General features: G+C 37.3%; 1 protein-coding gene and 1 long non-coding RNA gene across 51 annotated transcripts in view; one reads left to right on the top strand and one right to left on the bottom strand.

Annotated features, from left to right (window-relative positions):
* LOC128931815 (uncharacterized) overlaps nucleotides 1-15,441 on the bottom strand; it is a 67,661-nt gene extending 52,220 nt beyond the window's left edge. Inside the window, exon 1 of the long non-coding RNA XR_008480815.2 lies at nucleotides 15,246-15,441. This is a non-coding gene — a long non-coding RNA (uncharacterized LOC128931815). The remainder of the gene's footprint in view (nucleotides 1-15,245) is intronic.
* TRDN (triadin) overlaps nucleotides 1-23,263 on the top strand; it is a 415,209-nt gene that overhangs the window by 184,292 nt on the left and 207,654 nt on the right. For 43 of the 50 annotated variants that reach the window (XM_078370046.1, XM_078370048.1, XM_078370042.1 and 40 more), the window contains 2 exons: nucleotides 16,011-16,070; nucleotides 16,911-16,973. In XM_078370046.1, coding sequence (XP_078226172.1) covers nucleotides 16,011-16,070; nucleotides 16,911-16,973 — 123 coding nt within the window. The remainder of the gene's footprint in view (nucleotides 1-16,010; nucleotides 16,071-16,910; nucleotides 16,974-23,263) is intronic. The other 7 variants (XM_078370051.1, XM_078370045.1, XM_078370044.1 and 4 more) reach the window with 1 other exon arrangement.

The following is a 23,263-nucleotide window of genomic DNA, read 5'->3' as shown; positions in this document are numbered from 1 at the left end:
AGGACACAGGAGGCCAGGAATTGATCCATTTCTTCCAGGTTTACTAGTTTATGTGCATAGAGTTGTTTGTAATATTTTCTGATGATGGTTTGAATTTCTGTGGAATCTGTGGTGATTTCCCCTTTATCATTTTTTATTGCATCTATTTGGTTGTTCTCTCTTTTCTTTTTAATAAATCTGGCTAGTGGTCTGTGTATTTTGTTGATCTTTTCAAAAAACCAGCTCTTGGATTTATTGATTTTTTGAAGGGTTTTTTGTGTCTCTATCTCCTTCAGTTCAGCTCTGATCTTAGTTATTTCTTGTCTTCTGCTGGGTTTTGAGTTTTTTTGATCTTGCTCCTCTAGCTCTTTCAATTTTGATGATAGGGTGTCAATTTTGGATCTCTCCATTCTCCTCATATGGTCACCTATTGCTATATATTTTCCTCTAGAGACTGCTTTAAATGTGTCCCAGAGATTCTGGCATGTTGTGTCTTCATTCTCATTGGTTTCGAAGAACTTCTTTATTTCTGCCTTCATTTCATTGTTTATCCAGTCAACATTCAAGAGCCAGTTGTTCAGTTTCCATGAAGCTCTGTGGTTCTGAGTTAGTTTCTGAATTCTGAGTTCTAACTTGATTGCACTATGGTCTGAGAGACTGTTTGTTATGATTTCAGTTGTTTTGCATTTGCTGAGGAGTGCTTTACTTTTAATTATGTGGTGAATTTTAGAGTAGGTGTGATGTGGTGCTGAGAAGAATGTATATTCTGTGGATTTGGGGTGGAGAGTTCTGTAAATGTCTATCAGGTTTGCTTGTTCCAGGTCTGAGTTCAAGCCCTGGATATCCTTGTTGATTTTCTGTCTGGTTGATCTGTCTAATATTGACAGTGGAGTGTTAAAGTCTCCCACTATTATTGTGTGGGAGTCTAAGTCTCTTTGTAGGTCATTAAGAACTTGCCTTATGTATCTGGGTGCTCCTGTATTGGGTCCATATATGTTTAGGATCGTTAGCTCTTCTTGTTGTATCGATCCTTTTACTATTATGTAATGGCCCTCTTTGTCTCTTTTGATCTTTGTTGCTTTAAAGTCCATTTTATCAGAGATGAGAATTGCAACTCCTGCTTTTTTTTGGTCTCCATTTGCTTGGTAAATCTTCCTCCATCCCTTTATTTTGAGCCTTTGTTTATCCTTGCATGTGAGATGGGTTTTCTGGATACAGCACACCGATGGGTTTTGGCTTTTTATCCAATTTGCCAGTCTGTGTCTTTTGATTGGTGCTTTTAATCCATTTACATTTAGGGTTAATATTGTTATGTGTGAATTTGATACTGCCGTTTTGATGCTAGCTCGCTGTTTTGCCCGTTAGTTGTTGTAGATTCTTCATTATGTTGATGCTCTTTAGCATTTAGTGTGATTTTGGAATGGCTGGTACTGGTTGTTCCTTTCTATGTGTAGTGCCTCTTTCAGGAGCTCTTGTAAAGCAGGTCTGGTGGTGTCAAAATCTCTGAGTACTTGCTTGTTCGCAAAGGATTTTATTTTTCCTTCACTTATGAAGCTCAGTTTGGCTGGATATGAAATTCTGGGTTGAGAGTTCTTTTCTTAAGGATGTTGAATATTGGCCCCCACTCTCTTCTGGCTTGTAGAGTTTCTGTGGAGAGATCTGCTGTGAGTCTGATGGGCTTCCCTTTGTGGGCGACCCGACCTTTCTCTCTGGCTGCCTTTAGTATTTTCTCCTTTATTTCAACCCTGGTGAATCTGACGATTATGTGCCTTGGGGTTGCTCTTCTTGCAAAATATCTTTGTGGTGTTCTCTGTATTTCCTGCATTTGAGTGTTGGCCTGCCTTGCTAGGTGGGGGAAATTTTTCTGGATAATATCCTGAAGAGTATTTTCCAGCTTGGATTCATTCTCTTCATCACATTCTGGTACACCTATCAAACGTAGGTTAGGTCTCTTCACATAGTCCCACATTTCTTGGAGACCTTGTTCATTCCTTTTTGCACTTTTTTCTCTACTCTTTGTTTTTCATTTTATTTCATTGAGTTGATCTTTGACTTCTGATATTCTTTCTTCTGCTTGGTCAATTCTGCTTTTGAAACTTGTGCATGCTTCGCAAAGTTCTCGTATTGTGTTTTTCAGCTCCTTCAATTCATTCATATTCCTCTCTAAGTTATCCATTCTTGTTATCATTTCCTCAAAGCTTTTTTCAAATCTTTTTCAAGGTTCTTAGTTTCTTTGCATTGATTTAAAAGATGTTCTTTTAGCTCACAAAAGTTTCTCATTATCCACCTTCTGAAGTCTAATTCCGTCATTTCGTCACAGTCATTCTCCGTCCAGCTTTGTTCCCTTGCTGGTGAGGAGTTTTGGTCCTTTGTAGGAGTCGTGGTGTTCTGGTTTCGGGTGTTTTCCTCCTTTTTGCACTGGTTTCTTCCCATCTTTGTGGATTTATCCACCTGTCGTCTGAGTAGTTGCTGACTTTTTGATTGGGTCTCTGAGTGGACGCCCAGATTGTTGATGATGAAGTATTTCTGTTACTTGGTTTTCCTTCTACCAGTCTAGCCCCTCCACTGTACGACTGCTGAGGTCCACTCCAGGCCCTGCTTGTCTGGGGTACACCTATAGTGGCTGCGGAACAGTGAGGGATGCTGCCAGTTTCTTTTTCTGCTATCTTTGTCCCAGAATGTTGCCTGCCAAATATCAGTCTTCTGGATATAGAGGGGTCAGGGAGCTGCTTGAGGAGACAGTCTGTACTTCATAGGAGCTCAATTGCTGATCTGTGAGTTCTGTTGTTCGTTCAGGACTGTTAGGCTGCTACGTTTAATTCTGCTGTAGCAAAACTCATTAAAAAAAACCTTTTTCTCTCAGAGGCTCTGTCTCGGGGGATTGGCGTTTTCTTTATGTGTTCGTTGCACTGTCCTGCCCAGCTAGGAGGCAGTCTAGTCACTATTTGACTGCCTAGGCTCTGCCCTGCTGGTGTGAGGTCAGCCCTGTTGCTGCAGGCTCTGCCCTGCTACTGCGGTCTCCACCTTGCTGCCATGGGCTACAGCCTTCGGCGGAGTTTCTCTGTTGTGGCGGGTTGCCTTGGCAACAGCAGGCTGTGTCAGCAATGGGAGTGTACCTCAGTAGGGGCGGGTTGCCTCGGTAATGGCAAACGCCCCTCCCCCACCAAGCTGCACTGTCCTGGATTCAGCTGTGCCCACAGTGACTCTCCACCCGGAGTGTATGGAATCACTGTTTTGTTTGTCCCACTGCCCTGGCCCAAACGCCATTTCCCTGGAATCTCCTGGCCTGGCTCACTGTCCAAGTCCTGTTCAATCAGATGGATATGCCAATCTGCCCTCTCAAGTCTCAGATTGCTGGTTAAACAGGGCACCCGGACCAGTGCTCTTTGTGCGGAGAGCTGTGGAGCGCCCCTGCACTATAGCACCCGCTGCCAGCTACACCGGCCGCTGGCTGCACTGCTGCACTGGTGTCCCACATCTCTTTTATACCTGGGAATTTCCCCGTTCTGTGGGCAAGAAAGATCCATCTGGAAATGTGGCCCTGACTCACCCTCCACATGTTCACCGAGAGCTTCAATCCTGGGTTGTTCTCACCACGCCATCTTGAGTCAGTCCCCCCATCTTTAGATCTAAATCTTTGTTCTGTCACTTACATCAGCAGTCCCCAACCTTTTTGACACCAGGGATCTGGTTCCTGGAAGACAATTTTCCCATGGAAAGGGGTGACAGAAGGGATGGTTTCAGGATGAAACTGTTCCACTTCAGATCATCAGGCATTAGATTCTCATAAGGAGTACACAACCTAGATCCCTCGTATGTGCAGTTCTCAATAGGGTCTGTGAGAATCTAATGCAGCTGCTGATCTGACAGGAGGCGGAGCTCAGGCAGTAATACTCACTTTCACTCTGCTCAACTGTGTGCCCTGGTTCCTAACAGGACACTGACCAGTACTGACTTGCAGGACAGGGGTTGGGGACCTCTGACTTACATGACCTGTGAAGTTGACCATGTTAGGCATCATTTCTGAGCCCATTTCCTCATAGGTTATAGGATGTGTAGACTTTCACCTGAGGATGAAGTGTATTCTGATGCATGTAAGGTCATGTACTTTATTCTATTAGTATAATTTCTTATCATCTTGGAATTACTGTGGATCCAATCCAAACCAAAACATATTTTTTTACCATGTCTGACCATGTAAAATAAAGTGATTATTAAGATTCTTTTATCACACCTTTTTGAAGCTCAAAGGGAAAAATGTAGTATGATATCTTTTTTAAAATCATTTTTCCATAAGTTATTGCGGTACAGGTGTTACCAGTGGTGATTTGTGAGACTTTTGTGTACCCATCATTCGAGAAGTATACACTGCACCATATATGTAGTCTTTTATTTCTCGCCCCTCCTCACACTCTTCCCCCAAGTCCCCAAAGTCCATTGTATCATTCCTATTTCTTTGCGTCCTCATAGCTTAGCTCTCACATACCAGTGAGAACATACGACATTTGGTTTTCCATTCCTGAGTTACTTCACTTAAAATATTAGTCTCTAGTCTCATCCAGGTCTCTGCAAATGCTGTTAATTCTTTCCTTTTTATGGCTGAGTAGAATTCCATTGTATATATACACACCACAGTTTCTTTATCCACTCATTGATTGATGGGCATTTGTGTTGGTTTCACAATGTTGTAATTGTGAATTGTGCTTCTATAAACATGTACGTGCAAGTATGTTTTTTGAATCATGACTTATTTTCCTCTGGGTAGATATCCAGTGATGGGATTGCTGGATCAAATGGTAGTTCTACTTTTAGTTCTTTAAGGAATCTCAACACTGTTTTCCAGAGTGGCTGTACTAGTTTACATTCCCACCAGCAGTGTAGAAGTGTTTGCTAATCACCACATCCATGACAATATCTACTGTTTTTGATGTTTTTATTGTGGCCATTCTTGTAGGAGTAAGATAGTATCACATTGCAGTTTTGATTTGCATTTCCCTGATCATTAGTGATGTTGAGCATTTTTTTATATGTTTGTTGGTCATTTGTAGACCTTCTTTTTGAGAATTACCTATTCATGTCCTTAGCCCACTTTTTGACTGGATTTTTTTTTAACTGACTTATTTGAGTTTGTTTGTAGATTCTGGATACTAGTTCTTTGTCAGAAGTATAGATTGTCAAGGTTTTCTCCCTCTCTGTGGGTTGTCGGTTTACTCTGCCCACTGTTCTTTTTGCCATGCAAAATCTCTTTAGTTTAATTAGGTCCCAGCTATTTATCTTTCTTTTCATTGCATTTGCTTTTGGGTTCTTGTTTATGAAATCCTTGCCTAAGGAAATGTCTAGAAGGGTTTTTCAAATGTTATTTTCTAGAATTTTTATAGTTTCAGGTCTTTGGTTTAAGTCCTTAATCCATCTTGAGTTGATTTCTGTATAGGGTAAGAAATGAGGGTCCAGATTCATTTTCCTACATGTGTTTAAATAATTATCCCAGCACCATTTCTTGGAAAGGGTGTCCTTTCCCCACTTTATGTTTTTGTTTACTTTGTCAAAGATCAGTTGACTGTAAGTATTTGCATTTATTTCTGAGTTCTCTACTCTGTTCCATTGATCTACTTCCCTATTTTTATACCAGTACCATGCTATTTTGGTGACTATGGCGTTATAGCATAGTTTCAAATCAGATAGTGTGATGCCTTCAGATTTGTTCTTTTTGCTTAGTCTTGCTTTGGCTATGTGGGCTCTTTTACGGTTCCATATGAATTTTAGAACTGTTTTTTCTAACTCTGTGAAGAATGATGGTGGTATTTTGAAGGGGACTGCATTGAATTTGTAGATTGCTTTTAGCAATATAGTAATTTTCCCAATATTGAATATAGCCATCCATGAGCCTGGGATGTGTTTCCATTCATTTGTGTCATCTACAATTTCTTTAAATAGTTTTTTGTGGTTTTCCGTGTAGAAGTCTTTCATCTTCTTGGTTAGGCATATTCCTAGGTATTTTATTTTTTTGCAGCTATTGTAAAAGGGTTTGAGTTCTTGATCTGATTTTCTGCTTAGTTTCTCTTAATGTATAGAAGAACTACTTATTTGTGTGCATTAATCTTGCATCTGGAAACTTTGCTGAATTCTTTTATCAATTTTAGGAACTTTCTGGAGGAGTCTTTAGGGTTTTCAAGGTAAATGATCATATCAACAGCAATTAGTGACAGTTTGACTTCCCCCTTACCTATTTGAATGTCCTTTTATTTCTTTCTCTTGTCTGATTGCTCTGGGTAGGACTTCCAGTACTATGTTGAAGAGAAGTGATAAGAATGGGCCTCCTTGCCTTTTTCCAGCTCTCAGAGGGAATGCTTTCAACTTTTCCCCATTCGGTATATGTTGGCTGTGCATTTGTCATAGATAACTTTTATTACATTAAGATATGTCCTTTTTATGCCAATTTTGCTGAGAGTTCTAATCATAAAGGGATGCGGATTTTGTCTAATGCTTTCTCTGCATCGATTAAGATGATCATGTGACTTTTGTTTTTAATTCTGTTTATGTGATGTACTACATTTATTGACTTTTGTATGATAAACCATCCTTCACCCTTGGTTTGAAATCCACTTGATCACGGTGAATTATCTTTTTGATATGTTGTTGGATTTGGTTAGCTAGTATTTTGTTAAGGATTTTAGTATCTGTGTTTATCAAGGATATTGGTCTATAGTTTTCTTTTTTGGTTATGTCCTTTCCTGGTTTTGGTATTAGGGTGATCCCAGCTTCATAAAATAAATTGGGGAGAATTTCATCTTTATCTATCTTGCGGAATAGTGTCAAAAGGATTGGTACCAATTCTTCTTTGAATGCCTGGTAGAATTCTGCTGTGAATCCATCTGTTCCTGGAATTTTTGTTGGTAATTTTTTAGTCTCACTGCTTGTTATTGGTCTGTTTAGGGTATCTAAATCTTCCTTCCAACCCTAGTAAGGTTGTATTTTTCCAGGAATTTAACCATCTCTTCTAGGTTTTTTTTTTGTTTATGTGTATAAAGCTGTTCACAATAGCCTTGAGTGATCTTTTGTATTTCAGTAGTGTCAATTGTAATGTCTCCATTTCTTAGTGAGGTTATTTGGATTTTCTCTCTTCTTTTCTTTGTTGATCTTGCTAATGGTCTATCAGTTTTATTTGTCTTCTCAAAGAATTCACTTTTTGTTTCATTTATCTTTTGTATTTTTTTTCTTGTTGTTTCAACTTTATTTAGTTTTGCTCTGATCTTGGTTATTTCTTTTCTTCTGCTGGTTTGGGGTGTGGTGGTTTCTTGTTGCTCTAGTTCCTTGAGGTGTGACCTTAGAAGTCAATTTATGTTCTTTCAGTCTTTTTGATGTAGGCATTTAGGGCTATGAACTTTTCTCTTAGCACCACCTTTGCTGTATCTCAGAGATTTTGGTAGGTTGTGTTATTATTGTCATTCAGTTTGAATAATTTTTTAGTTTCCATCTATCTTGGAGAAAGTTCCATGCACTGTTGAATAGAATGTGTATTCTGTGGTTGTTGGATGAAATGTTCTGTATGTATCTGTTAAGTCGATTTTTTCCAAGGTGTAGTTTAAATTCATTGTTTCTTTGTTGACTTTCTGTCTTGATGACCTGTTTAGTGCTGTCAGTGGAGTATTAAAGTCCCCCAGTATTTTTGTGTTGCTGTATAACTAACTTCTTAGGTCTATTAGTAATTGTTTTATAAATTTAGGAGGTCCAGTGTTAGGTGCATATATATTTAGGACTGTAATATTTTCCTGTTGGATAAGACTTTTACCATTATATAATGTCCCTCTTTGTCTCTTTTTCCTGCTGTTGGTGTAAAGTTTATCTTGTCTGATATAAGAATAGTTACTCTTGCTTGCTTTTGGTGTTCATTTGCATTAAATGCCTTTTTCCCCCCCTTTACTTTAAGTTTATGTGAGTCCTTATGTCTTAAGTGAGTCTCCTGAAGGCAGCAGATAGTAGGTTGGTGATTTCTTATCCATTCTCTGGTTCTGTATCTTTTAGGTGGAGCATTTAGACCATTTTCATTCAATGTTAATATTGAAATGTGAGGTGTGATTGCATTCATTGTGCTCTTTGTTGCCTGTGTATTTTGGGTTTTTTGTTTTTGCTTTTTATCTTAAATTTTTGTTTTGTAGGGCCTATGTGATTTATACATTAAAGAGATTCTGCTTTGATGTGTTTCTAGGATTTGCTTCAAGATTTAGAGCTCCTTTTAGCAGTTATTGGAGTGGTGACTTGGTAATAGCAAATTCTCTCAGTATTTGTCTGAAAAAGACTGTATCTTTCCTTCATATATAATGCTTAGTTTCACCGGATACAAAATTCTTGGCTGATAATTGTTTTGTATGAGGAGGCTGAAGATAGGGCCCCAATCCCTTCTGGCTTGTAGGATTTCTGCTGAGAAACCTGGTGTTAATTTGATAGGTTTTCCTTTAGAGGTTATCTGCTGCTTCTGTCTCACAGTTCTTAAGATTCTTTCCTTCATCTTAACTTTAGATAACATGATAACAATGCACCTAGGCTATGAGCTTTTTGCAATATATGTCCCTGGTGTTCTTTGTGCTTCTTGTACTCGGATGCCTAGGTCTCCAGCAAGGCTGGGGTAGTTTTCCTCATTTATTCTCCCAAATATTTTTTCCAAGCTTTTAGAATTATCTTCTTCTTCAGGAACACCAATTATTCTTATATTTGGTCATTTTACATAACCCAGACTTCTTGGAGGCTTTGTTTATATTTTCTTATACACTTTTCTTTTCCTTTGTTGGATTGGGTTAATTTGAAGACCTTGCCTTAGGGCTCTGAATTTTTTTCTTTTAATTGTTTAATTCTACTGCCAAGACTTTCCAGAGCATTTCACATTTCTAAAAGTGTGTCCAAAGTTTCCCAAGTTGTTGATTTTTTTAAAGCTATCTATTTCCTTGACTATTTCTCCCTTCGCTTGTTGTATTGCTTTTTGGATTTCCTTGCACTGGGCTTCACCTTTCTCTGGTGCCTCCCTGATTAGCTTAATAACTAATCTACTGAATTCTTTTTCAGGTAAATTAGGAATTTCTTCTTGGTTCAAATCCTTTGCTGGTGAACTAGGGTGATATTTTGGGGTGTCAAGGAGCCTTGTATTGTCATATTACCAGAATTCATTATCTGATTCCTTCTCATTTGGGTAGTTTCTTTCAGAGTGAAGGTCTAGGGCTGAAGGCTGTTCAAATTCTTTTGTCCCATGGGTGTTCCCTCGATGTAGTACTCTCTCCCTTTTCCTATGGATGTGGCTTCCTGTGAGCAGAACTGCAGTGATTGTCGTCTCTCTTTTGGGTCTAGCCACCCAGTGAGTCTGCCCAGGTTTGCACTGGTACTGTGGGTTGTCTGCACAGAGTCCTGTGAAGTGAACCATCTGTGGGTCTCTCTGCCAAGGATACCAGTGCCTATTCCAGTGGAGGTGGCAGGGGAGTACAATGGACTTTATCAGGGTCCTTAGCTTTTGTGGTTTAATGCTGTATTTTGTGCTGGTTGGCCTCCTGCCAGGAGGTGGAGCTTTCCAGAGAGTATCAGATGCAGCAGTATGGAGATGAACCAGTGGTGGGTGAGGCCCTAGAACTCCCAAGATTATATGCCCTTTGTCTTCTGCTACCATGGTCATAGGGAAGGACCATCAGGTAGGGATGGGGGTAGGCAAGATTTTCCTTGGGGGAATGTCTTGCTGTGGCTGCTGTGGGGGTTGAGGGTGAGATTCCATGTCAATGGAGTTGTGTACCTAGGAGGATTATGGCTGTCTCTGCTGAGCCATGCAGGTTGCCAGGGAAGTGAGGGAAAGCTGGAAGTCACAGGTCTCACCCAGCTCCCATACAAACCAAAGGGCCATTCTCACTCCCACCATGTCCTACCCGCCAACAGCCCTGAGTCTGTTTCCAGGTGGAGGGTGAGATGCGCTTGAAAACTTGCCCCAGGATATCCACCTCTCAGCTGCGAAAGGAAAGGGCTTGGTTCTTTCCCTGTCTGTGTAGCCTGCATACCAGATTTGCACCCTCTCCCAAGTTCTGGCCAGGAGGCTTCTCACCCTGTTCAAACTGTCACAAAGTTCAACTAGATAATTCTTGCTCCATGTGGTTTTACCTCCTGTGCCTCTGGTCACCCTCCTGATGGATTCCTGTGGTGCCAGGAAGGAATGGCCTGCTAGGGGACCCAGCAAGCTCCCAGGGCCTTTCCGCTGCTTCCCCTACCCCTTAATTTTTCTCAGCTCTCTAAATTGACTCAGCTTCAGGTAAATTCAGAAAGTTCTCTTGTAAAAAGACCTTGAGTTTCTACAGTGGGGGTGTGTGTTTGGACGAAGAGGATCTCCCTTTCCCACTTCCACAGTTGGGGCACTCTCAGTATTTGGGGTGTCTCTTGGGCACTGCAGAATCAGTCCACTTCCTTCAGAGGGTCTGTGGGTCCTCTCAGGATTGCTGGTTTGTTCTTGTAGTTGATCTACAGCTAAAATGTACAATTGCCTTTTTTTTTTTAAACAGATCTCTCTCTGTTGCCCAGACTGCAGTGTAGTGGCCACAGTTTTGGGTCACTGCCTGTAGTATGGTATCTTGAAGAAGCGTGAATTTAAACAGATGAGACCTCGAGTCCTTTACACTAGGCCACTGAATTTTCAACTGTATCTGCAAGACATGAGCTATGACCATATCTCAGTTCCTTCAACTGGCATTGATGATAACATGCTATGTGCAGTTCAGGGTGGGCCCCTCAGGCCCTTTTAGACTCAATATGAGGTTGTATCCTCCAGGAGTACCTTTCCACTCCACTCAGCTCAGCAGGGTGGCATGTCTCTCTTGACTCCCACATGCTTTACTTCTACTCTTTCACAAAGTCCTTATTGTAATTCTGAACTTTCTCACTTCACGCTCTCAGACCTCGTATTACTGGAAGAGGTTTTTAAAACTCCAAACACCGGCAAAGGATTTTGGCATAAGACTAGATAAGCATTTGTTGATTTATGTGAATAAATTGTATTAGTAAAGGTCTTGTGTAGTCAATGGAAAGTGCTATAGAACAGCTGGTTGTTAGTTGTTTGTTGTTAACAGCTGATAATGAGAAGAGAGAACTTCTGAGAATAATTCAGCTATCATTAAAGAAAAGTCAAGGCAAAAAAAACAGATTCAGAGTCTGAAAGGCCAGCTTAGTTATGCCACATAACTCAAGTGAAGTCCTTAATTTAAAAAGCTTTGCTGTCATAGCAACCTAATTACAATGTGAAGGGAGGAACTCTTACTATGTTTCTATAAAGTTGCACGCCTTCCAGAGTCCCAAGTACAATTCCAAGGAAATTTTTGGAAAAAAAAAATAGAAGAAGAATATCTATTCTGAATTACTTTTTACCTAAGTCTTCTCCCTGAAAATTTGATCACAACATTTAACGAGACACTTGATACCACCCAGCAACAGACAAAGGTTTTCTTAAACCATCACCCAGAATTGTATAACTTCTCTTCTTAAACCTCTCAGTGGTTTCCCATGTGACTCACAGGGAAATGGAAAATTCATACCATGAACAACACGATTCTAGGAGATCAGCCCTGCTACATCTCGGCCGCAGCAGTCAGCACTCCCCTTCTGAATCCTCAACTCTGGCCTCAATGGGCCTAGTTCTTCTTTGAATTTATCTAGCATTTCAGGGTCTCTGCAGAGATTTTTCCTCTGCTGAAAAGTCTTCTCCCTAATAGCCCAAAGCTCTTCCACTTTTTTCAATAATCTTCCCAGTTGTTCATTCAGAAAGGTTTACCCTGATCCACCTTTAAAACAAATCACGCCACCTCCTACACTCTCAGGCTTTAATTCTCCCAATCAAGCTTTTCTATTTGCTTTTTGTAATCTTTATATCACCTGTCATATATATATTTTATATATATATATAGTATATATATATACACATACTATATATTATATATACTATATATACATATACTATATATATGGTATATATATATAGTATATGAATAATATAGAGTATATATACTATATATGATATACTATATATCATATATATAGTATATGTATACATACTCATTTTCTCTTGCTTTAAACAATTTTTAGCCATATTCAAACCAGACAACATATCAGCTATTTGCAACTCTTTTTAAGTTACCTAATTTCAGAAAAATCAGAAAATAAATGCAAAATGATGCATTTATTTCCCTTGTTAAATAAGGAATAAATAGGTGAAAGGGGACTTCACCTATTTATTAGAAACACATTCTATTATTATTGAATATAATTATTCACTAGAATAGAATAATTATTGTCAATTAATAATTATTTTTCTATTATTAGTAGAAACACATTCTACTCATTTCTCTGCCTCTTATGGTTGAAGACAGAAGATACAGCATTCATCTATAGTTGCATAAGGCAGTGAGTGCTGCTAACAGCAAAACTGCGACTTGAATCCACTTCATTGCAGCACAGTATCCTTCATAACATTTCTGTCCTGCTTATAGGTATTTTTTGCCTTTAGTTTCTCAATACAAAATATTCTAGACACACACCCCCTGGATTTAGAAAAATAAGAATAAAGTTGCATTTACTTAAAGAGATCAATAAAGGTCACACCTAAAAAATTACCTGATAAGATTATATGTGGTCAGATTTTTCTATTAACAAAATATAGTAATAGCTTGTCATTATTACTATTATTTTTCAACAGCCGTCTGTTTCAGGCATTTTAGCTCAGTTATCTCCATTTCTCACAAGTAAGCAAGGTAGATTTTATTAGCTTCACACTTCAAATGAGGAAAATGAAATTCAGTGTGCCATAGCACATTGCTCAAGGTCACACAACTAGGAAGAGTGATGGACAAAATGGATGTCCAAGGTCGTCAATGCCAGCACCTGTGCTTTCTCTCGTGCTCCACACTCCTCTGTAGATAACAATGGAAGAACTCTAATAATCACTCATGCAATTGAACTTATCTTAAGCTTATGTAAAATTTTCCATGGTAGTAATGTGAGCTGGGTTCCAGGTCAATCTCTGCCACTCTAAGAAAACAAGGTGACACTGATGAGGTATGTTTGAATGCCTTGTTGTTAAAGAAACACGTTCTTGTTTACTTAACTGGAACCAGGAATACATCAATTCTGGCCAGAGTGTTAGAATAAAAGCACCCCTCTGACACACAGAATTAGGATAATCTCTACATTAGAAGGGCAAAGAGGGGAGGAACAAACCGTAAGACAAAAATAAAACATTTTGCATTTGTGTCTTTGTGGAACCGGCATCTTAGAAAGCTTTACAATTGTAATTAACTATTGTGCATTGTCTGGCTTTGAGATGGCTTAAAAACATTTAAAAGCAGGAGAAAAGCCCATTGTGAGGGCTTAGAAAGTAAAAAGTAAGTCGTTTTATTTTTCTTTCATGTGACGTTAATTTATGCAGAAGCTAATAACATATTTGTGGCTCAGAGCTGCTCATTGTAGGGAAGATTTCTCTCCCAACCAGATTCTCCTGTGATCCCTGACAGAATGCAGCCATCATTTCAGGGCTTATTATACTTCCATCAGGGAAAGGTAATATTCTGATACTTTCACATCCCGTAGATACATTTAATTGTTAACTTTCTGAACATGAATAGGCTTAAATGCTCTAATTGTTCTCTAGCTGTTGAAAAAAAAAATGGAGGAAACCAATGAGAAAGAGATGGAAGAGGAATTTTGTTATGTGGATTCAAAGTCAGGTAGACAGAAAGAGAAGAGTACTGTTGGCTGTTGAGGAAGAAAAAGTCAGGGGCAGGGAAGTTTTCATAAAAGAAACATGGGTTATTTTTATATCTAGTAGGACATAATTAAATTATGTTATTATAAATGAAAAATTAATTCCATTACTGCCAAATTACCTATAGAACAGAGACAATAGTGCTTGAAGAAATGTAGAATCTTCGGAAGTTGACATTTTAAATGAAATTCACCATGAATAAAGTAAGTCTCATAATGACAGCTTAAAGGTCTAATTCATAAAAATGTTATTAAAGAGTATTATTTATATCTGCTTTTTGTGGACTTCTGCTCTTATTCATGACTCTCACAGTATATGACTGTAATCACAAGCAGAATGTATAATGGGAGCATTAATTCAATTTGGACTAAGACAAGAATATTGTATCACCACAATAAAATTCCAGATATATTAATTTGAAAGGTAGAATTTATTGCAGAAGGGCATTCTCTTGAAAAAAAAATAGAAAAAGAAATGAATGCCTTCCATCTTCTGGGTTCAGATACCTACTTTCTTGGTGAAGTTCAGTGTAAGACTGACTAATTGGCACAAGCTTTTTAATGAAATATTTATTCATCAACCTTATGAAATATGAAGACTTGGATACTGAGTTCTGATCTTATGGTGATTATGGCATTGGTGTTTAGCATGAGCTTAGAAATATTTTCAAGTCATCTGTATTTTCATTAACCCTTTTTCCGATACATGACATGAGAGGTGATGCTTAGCAAATGTCCATTCAATTATCTGGCATATGCATTTATCTAGAGATGATGTAAAATTTACCACTACACAAAATTTCTCCCAGAGAAGCCAAATGTAGTGATACTTAAAAATACCTTTATTCAGAATTTTAAATATGATCCACATGTTTAATATGCCTAAACCTTTAGGAAAAGGAAAAGTGGAATTCAATTGGTTTATTTCTGTGTCTGGAGCTCTCAAAATTTGACTTCTTGGCTTTCTACTTCTGATTGGATGAGCTGTAACAGTATGCTGTACACACATTTAGACTAAGAGTGAATACATTTTTCCCTGTGACATTAGGTTATTTCTAGAAGTCATGAAAGGGATTTTCTATAAATTTTACTTCTAATATTGAAAGGAAGTGTTGTCTTTGATCTTGTAGGTAAAACAGCTCTATACCTAAAGGAACTAGTTAATTCCTATATTTAATAAGATGCAGTCACTAGTAGACAACTTATGCATTCATTCTAGAACTACATATTGAATTTCTTTAGCATAATAATAATCTTATAATAGTTCTGGGTAATGGAAGTCTTTGAATATACCTGTACCTGAGATGAGAGACAACTCACAAAGAGAACGGTATTTCAAATATAAGGTAACTAGTACTCTTAATTAAAGATAAAAATCAGTAAATTTACAACATGAACCATAGCTATCATTGCCTCAAATCTAAAACCACTGAACGTTCTATTTCAACAACTATGTATTAGTACAAGATTTCGTTATTTGAAATAACTATGCTTACCAGAAAAGTGTCCAGGGATGTCCAACTGCAAAGTGGCTATGCATGGGCAGTGTGGGTGGTTCTCTGTCTTTGCCCCCCTCAGACCAAGGCTTTCTCAGATTTATGAAACACGGCTCGTCCATGAAGTTTAGAGGTACCACAAACAGTTTGATGTGGGATCCAGTCTTACTGCAACCTCTGGGTGCAAAGATTGAACACCCTTGTTGATACAACCACTCAGAAAGGACAGTGGAAGTTATGTCTCCAACACACTGCCAGACACTTGTCACCAGGCTTAAATGCCTGTTGACAAGAGCCAGATATAAAAAACAGCCAGCTCAAAATAGATTCATTTTTAATGGCCTAATATATTATTTCTAATGAAATTGAATGTATAAAAAGAAAAAATTCTTTTATCTGTGGTATATTTTCCAAGAAATATATTTTAACTGTATATATCAATACTTTTAGGCACTAAACAACTGTTTAGTTCAGAAAGTTCAAACTATCTTGTTCATTATGTGTAAACAGTATTAGCAGTACAATTTTATGCTTTTACTGTGAGCCAGAGTGTTTTGTACAGTGTTTTGTAAACATTAACTTTGAGGGAGATATTATTATTTTATAAATGAAGAAAATAAGGTTTAGTGAGATTAAATTGTGGGCTCAGTCACCAAGCTAGCTAGCTGGAGGCAGAACTAACTTAACAAAAGTCCTTCATTTCAACCTTGGTTTTGCTTTCATACTAAATTTCCCTAAAGGAAACACTTTCAATTTCTTCTCTAGAAAAAGAAGGGGAAAAGAAGAAGGCTGAGAAGAAAGTCACTTCTGAAACAAAAAAGAAAGGTAGGAAATTTAAAAGCTGTGTACCAAATAAATCAATTAGTATCTATGTTACTAATTAGTATACTACTGGTAAACGTATTATTTTCTAGGAAAGAAATTTCCTTAATAAATGTATTGTCATTGTTAGTAATGAACACTCTTAACATGTCTAAGTATTCCAAATACAATTAAAATTGTCAATTTTTAAAGAGAATTTAAGCCTAAACACTTTTTGAAAATTACTACTGTGATAATTTTTCCTTTCTTTAGAGCAGTTGCTCAGTTCTCTCTAATTCACTACTTTACTTAACTACATGTGTGAATATGACAATTACTGTTTAACTAAATCAGTTTCATTTTAAAAGTCTACCAAAAGAAGATCAAGTCATTTTATGTAGAAGGCAGAAAATATTTGACTGGTTTGTTTTACATATATATATATGTTAACTGGTTATTTTCAAATAATTAATCTGATGTCCTAAGTAAACTTCAGAGATTTCAGAACTTTTGACATGCTTCTTGGGATCTTATAGCTCAGAGAACATTCAATAAATTATTTTTAATATATGTTATGAAAGCTGTTAAATAATACCATAATTAATAATGCCATTTAATGTTATCACTGTTATTAAATCATTTTTGCCTTTGCCAAAAAAGAAAATTCTGTTTCCTGAAGAGAAATTATACCTAAGCTAACTAGTCTGTTATGAATGTACTACTTTGTTCATATTTGACATGGCTTATGGCTGATTTAGGATTCCTCTATACAAGATGAATTGGATGCCTCAATGGTAGCCGTGCATGCCCTGAAATATATGCAAGTTAAACAGGTAAAGACTTAGAATTTTCTTATTTTACCAGCAGAAAAAGAAGACGTCAAAAAGAAAAGTGAGAAGGAAACTGCCGTTGATGTGGAAAAAAAAGGTATCGCATTTTCTTTGTTTCCTTAGATGGATTGTGCTCAGGATGTTTGCTTCATGAAAGACTCCTCATGCAACATACACAGATAATATACACTTACTTATATCTACCCAAGAAGTGAAGGTAAAAGCAAAACTTGCACAAGACAAAGTTCAGCAGGCAAAGAAGACGTTATTCAAGGCTATTGCCATAGGAGAGAGAGATTGGAACTGCGTCTGAACTCAATTCCACTAAAACAAAACGCAGGAGTGTTTGTAACTGCTGGTATGGGGAATCACAGGACATCTGTATTTGCAAAAAACCTAAACTTTCGGTCTTACATCTCCATGACACAAAGTAGATTCACAATGTGGAGCAAGGAGCCCAAGGAAGTTAGGCTCCTATCCTTCCATGGAAACTGGGAGAGATGGGGCACTATCTTTCTTGATGATTACATTTCAAAGGGATGGCTCTCAGTTCCTTGAGAAAGGTTTTATGGGTTGTAAAACTGGAAAGTGGCTTGTAAAAGTCCCAGCTACTTGAGAGGCCAAGACAGGAGCATCGCTTGAGCCCAGGAGGTTGAGGCTGTAGTGAGCACCTTAACTGCACCACTGCACTCCAGCCTGGCTGGCAGAGGGAGACCCTATCTCCTCACACCATCCCCAACCAAAAAAACAAAAAAAGATTTATATCTCAAAAGAGCAGAGAAAGAATTTCCAGTGACAAGTTTTCCAGTTTTCTAAAGTAAATGCTCTAAGAAAAGGGAGAGCTGCCAAAGGTCAGAAAGAAACCTATTAAAGTTTAATCAAGGTGAGGGCCACCTTGGTCAAGATACACTGAGCTTGAGAAGAGCTACATAGTAACAATAATACCACTTTGCAAAGATAAGAAGCTGAGAGAGAATAATGCATCTCATTAAGAAATAAGGTTATTCAACTATTTGACAGTTTTGATTTTTGCTGTAAATTTTGTTCTCTTTCTATTCTTGTACATGAATATTGGCTTTTATTCAAGTTGGCTTAAGTTTTCATGGAAAAGACAATCATCTCAAGTGTTATGGTTTGGTGATAGGCATTCTCACCTCAAATATTTCTTCCACTGATGACACTGTTGCTTAAAATTCTACCGTTAGAACCATTCCATTCCTTTGAGTTATGAAAGAATTGTCCCCCATTAAAATGCAAATCTTCTAGAGCTTGTGTATATGGGGTAAAAATCTAATTCCTCTCAGCTATTAGAAACTTAAAGTAAATGAGATTTCCAGATCTTCCCTGTGTAATAGTAAGCTGAATATGGTACCCTAGAAAATCAGGTGGTAGGTAAGCTTAAAAGAAGATTAAGAACTTCAGAGTAGGGCATCATCTAGGGAGGTCAGGCTGGGTTACATGGAATTTTAGTGAAAATCTTTCCCTTTCTAGGTAGTAATAGTGTATGTGGAAAAAATGATGGTGGTGAGGATCCTAAAGAGAAGAGCATAGGATGTCAAACTACATAATGATTACTATTAGCAAACAGCAAATAGAAATGTCTAGAAATCTCTGGCATCATGTACTAAATTGGGTATAAAAAATGTAAAACGTTAAGAATTATATGATTATATGGCTTGTGAAATGAGCAGGAAGACTCAGCCAGACATTGTGTGTCCGAGAGCTGATTGCCCATTCCTTTGTATCCAAAGTTTCATATTAGGAATGTATTATAATAGAGTCTACTGTTTTATTAAATATTCATTCATTTTCTCTTAAAACTTTCTTTATTTTCTGTTAAAATATATATTTTATCATCCGAAAGGAAAAATAGTTTTGACTCCATGAAGCTACTGAGAAACTGCTTGCTTAAAGCAGTGGATCTGTGAAAATTACATGATTGAGTGGTGAAGATAAACCAAGATACTTCATCCTTGCTATTGGTTTTACTAAAAGAGTTGCAGAAGAAAATTTTGAGTTGTAATTTTCAAGCATTTATCACATGCTTGCAAATGCAAAATCTGAAAAAATGTTTTTGGTAAAACTCAATGGGGTGTGTGTATGCTCACACATGTATGTGTGTGTGCATGTGTGTTTGGCTTTTTGAAGGAAATGACAAAACATGTTTTTTGTTTTGTTTTGTTTTTGTGTTTTTGAGATGGAGTTTCGCTCTTGTTACCCAGGCTGGAGTGCAATGGCACGATCTCGGCTCACCGCAACCTCCACCTCCTGGGTTCAGGCAATTCTCCTGCCTCAGCCTCCTGAGTAGCTGGAATTATAGGCACGCGCCACCATGCCCAGCTAATTTTTTGTATCTTTAGTAGAGACGGGGTTTCACCATGTTGACCAGGATGGTCTCGATCTCTTGACCTCATGGTCCACCCACCTCGGCCTCCCACAGTGCTGGGATTACAGGCGTGAGCCACCGTGTCTGGCCAAAACATGTTTTTATGCAATGGTTCATAGGAAAATCTTATACTCCCATGCCACTGGGGCACCTGTGTTATTAGCCCAGCAGTCATGTCAAAGTGAGGTTGTGCAACACTGGCAAGAAAACTGATGATGCCAATATCACTTCCTATGAGGATAGGGCTCAGCCACCAAAGCAGAGACCAAACTAGGCAATTGCTCAGCCTATCTGGGCAGGACTACTCAGCTAGTTTGTCCTTCTTGGAACCAGTTTTCTGTTTGTATGCTTGTCATTTTTACTTTTGATTACACAACATTCCATTGAGTTTTCCAAATCAGTTCAACTTCCTGATAAAATATACGAACAGTTTGTTTGCACTCCCTTAACCCCCCAATACTCAAAATTGTGTGTGTGTGTGTGAGAGAGAGAGAGAGAGACAGACAGACAGACAGACAGACAGAGACAGAGACAGAGAGATAGAGAGAAATTGACTTTCAGTTAGTGCTAGTTTGTAACTTGTTTCTTGTCAGGATTTAATAATTCTTTATATTTTCATTTCATATTTCACAGCAATATGGTTTACAAAGAGCAAGTTTTAAGCTTATTATGAAAGTAGTAAAATTTTATAGAGATAATGAGAGAAATTGAGAATTACCTGAAATCTTGAAGAGCTGGGGAACATATGTCATTTCTTCCTAAAATAGAGGAATATGGCAGAGCATATGATCTCACTACTGTAGCCTCAAATAGTAGGAAATTTACAAGGCATAAGATATGCCTACATGCTTATTTAATATATGAGTGTTATTGTGATATTTAATATTTATGTTAATGTTCATATTATTTATATCATAAAATATATGCATTTATTTATGTCATTTTATTGTATTCCCCTTATATTTTATTGTTATGCAGACATAATGAACCTAAGGCTTAAATTCTATTCAGTGATAGATGGGCGTCTACTGCACGTCACTGGTAAATCACACTTTGCCAGTGATATCTGGGGAAGATGTGGGTGGGTGGATTTTATATGATACAAAATTCCCAGCCCATTAATTAATAAGGGATGACACTGAACAATTGGTGTATTGGGGGTTAATTATAACACTCCCTTACTTATATATATTTAAAGTCATCCATGATTAAAACACACACACACACACACACACCACAAATACCTACCACTTAAAAACAGTATATAAAATTTTAAAAAATCATCTTGATATTTTTGCAATGTTATAAGGTACATTTTCACTTCAAGAAATGCCATGAAAAAAAGGCAATCGGCAAAAGGAATAAGGACTTTAAAAAACATCTCTCTAGGTTTGTATTAGATATCAGATCTAACACTAAACAGATTAGATATAAATCTGTTAGTACTACTACAAGACAGTCTATCCAGGAAACTGCGTACCTGCAATGTTATTGAAGAACTAGAAGAATTAAAATACAATAATCAAAATTTGGATTATTAAGTATCAGGGCACATCAGTAGGTTAGGAGACTGCTTTGTTCACCAGAGCTGTCTTTTCATATCCACAAAGACTACATCCTGGAAATGCTGAGGCTGGCCTTGGCAAATTACCAACATCTTTATTTGCCAAATCATTCGTCTGCTTTGCCAAACCACTTTTGCCTTTCAATCTCATGTAGGCATATCTAATTGGTGGAACTTGATAGGTCTCCAAACCTGGCTGCAAGTGAGTCTGTAAGATGCATTCCAATTTTTCCAAGGAGAAGTGGGGGTGAAATGGAAGCTGAAAGAGGCTATCAACTGTATCTATAAAATGACAATTTCAGAAATGTCCATGATGATAAAATTAATATAAGATGGTTTTTGAAGGCCTAAACTTTATAGTGATGAAACCTATCTTTGTGTTTCCCCAAAAGATTAAAAGGATGATGCAACTAACCAACATGATCAACTTTGGCAATTTTAGGTGTTCACAAGACACGCTTACCTGAAGTTTATGTAGGTCTTGATCTTAACTGCAGTTAAAAGAATCATAGATACTTTTTCTCTCTTCAACTGCAAGACGATATTTTTGAAGAAATAATGTTTCACCTACTTTAATTAGCTTATAATAGTTGAACAATTAACAAGTTGACTTGTCTCTTAACAAAACAATTATAAACTGGTCAAAATATACAGACACAAAAGAGAAACAGGTCAAAACTAAGATGACCCTTTCCTCTTGGGTTGGCCTTTTCATAGTTGCAGTTGTAAACTTTTTGGAGTTAAATTATTTGTCATCTTATATGTTTATAAACTTATTAACTGAAAACAATTTTGACAAAATAATTGATGATAATGATATAAAATCATAGTTGATCATCATACTTTATAATAAGATTTTTTTCAGGAATTATCTGTATAGAACTATAAATTACAAGAAGGACATTAAAAAACACACAGCTTTTCTACATAAGCTACTAGAAAAGAATGAATTTGTTCATTCACTCATGCATGCCTCTTGAAGGAAATAGTTATGAAATGCCTACTATATGCCAGGCTTTGTACTATGTGCTGAGTACACAGAAGTGGATAAACAGACATGACCTGCCCTAATGGAGCTTATAGTTAGACAAGGGAGTCTAACACAGTGAATAAAAACAAAATGTCTGTAAGTTCAACTCTGATTAAGGGCAATGGAGAAAATAAATTTAAGGCAATGATAGAAAATAATGGGTTGGGGTGGGAAGTCATTTAAAAGATGAGGTTATGAGGGCAGGCCTCTCTGAGAGAAAACATTTAAATTGAGATCTTATGTATTGAAAGGGCTCAGACATTGATTGCTGTATCATAGTGTGATGTATATATATGGTGTGTGCGTGGGGGAGTGTGGTTTGTACTAGGAGTCAGAGTACACAGGAACATGTATAGGTATTTGGATTTTTATTAAAAGTGTAATGGAGGAAATTGACCTGAAGTTTTAAGTATAGTAATCTACATAGCTCATGGTCAATGCTCTTGGAATAGATTAGATTAAAAAGAGATATTGTGTCAAAAGAAAAAGGGAATAGAATCCAGGATCAAGACCTGGGAAAGTCCAACACCTAAAAATTTGATAGCGGAAAATAAAGCAAGAGAGGCTGAAAGGAATTATCAGAGAAATTAAAGGAAAAGTTTGGTATTACAGATGTTCCAGAAACAAATGTCTCAATAAGCAAAAAGTTATCACCTTTATGAATGTCACTTAGAAGTTTGTTTTACGAGAACAGAAGATACAGGGGCAGCCAGTGGAGCGAAAGAATGAAGACAGGTTGGAATGGGAGGTGCAACAATGGAGACTAAAGTGTAGATTTTGGGGGGAAGGGGAAAGGAATATGGCTTTTGAAGAGTAAATCTTTTGTGTTTTGTCTAGTTTCGCTTTAATTGTTCAATCTAGTGTTTGATGGACATAAAGATTGATGCTCAGAGGGACAGAATATATAAGCAGACAGTGAAAAGATAATAGAAATAATTTACAAATCAGTTGCAAGTTTGATGAGTACATGGTAAAAAATATTCTTTTTTTTGGATATAATACCACAGATGCTCTGATAATAAAAAGCCTGATGTTTTCAAATTATGACTAGGATTCTATGCAGATTGCCTTAAAAGAGAGGCATACATTTGTAAGGTATACAATATATGATTAGGAGCCTCTGGAGATAAAACTAAATTCCAATAATAAACACATTCTGAGGAAAAAGCCTAAATTTTAGAAAAAGATACATCCAAAATGTCCTGTGTGCTCACTGAGGTAAGTTTGTGAGATGTATTTTAGCAAAGCTCTTTAAGGATCAGTCATTCATTTACAGTATCCTATTAGAACTTTACACTGAAACATCTTTGCAGTGATGAATTGATCAGGTAAGAGTCATCTAGTATAGAACTCATAAAGAATTTGTGCTGTTTATATGATACATTTATATCTATTTCCATAGAATAG

This window comes from Callithrix jacchus, chromosome 4 (assembly GCF_049354715.1).
Source record: "Callithrix jacchus isolate 240 chromosome 4, calJac240_pri, whole genome shotgun sequence".
Classification (NCBI taxonomy): domain Eukaryota; kingdom Metazoa; phylum Chordata; class Mammalia; order Primates; family Cebidae; genus Callithrix; species Callithrix jacchus.
Note: the sequence above shows the minus strand (reverse complement) of the source record. Positions and strands in the feature narration are given on the sequence as shown.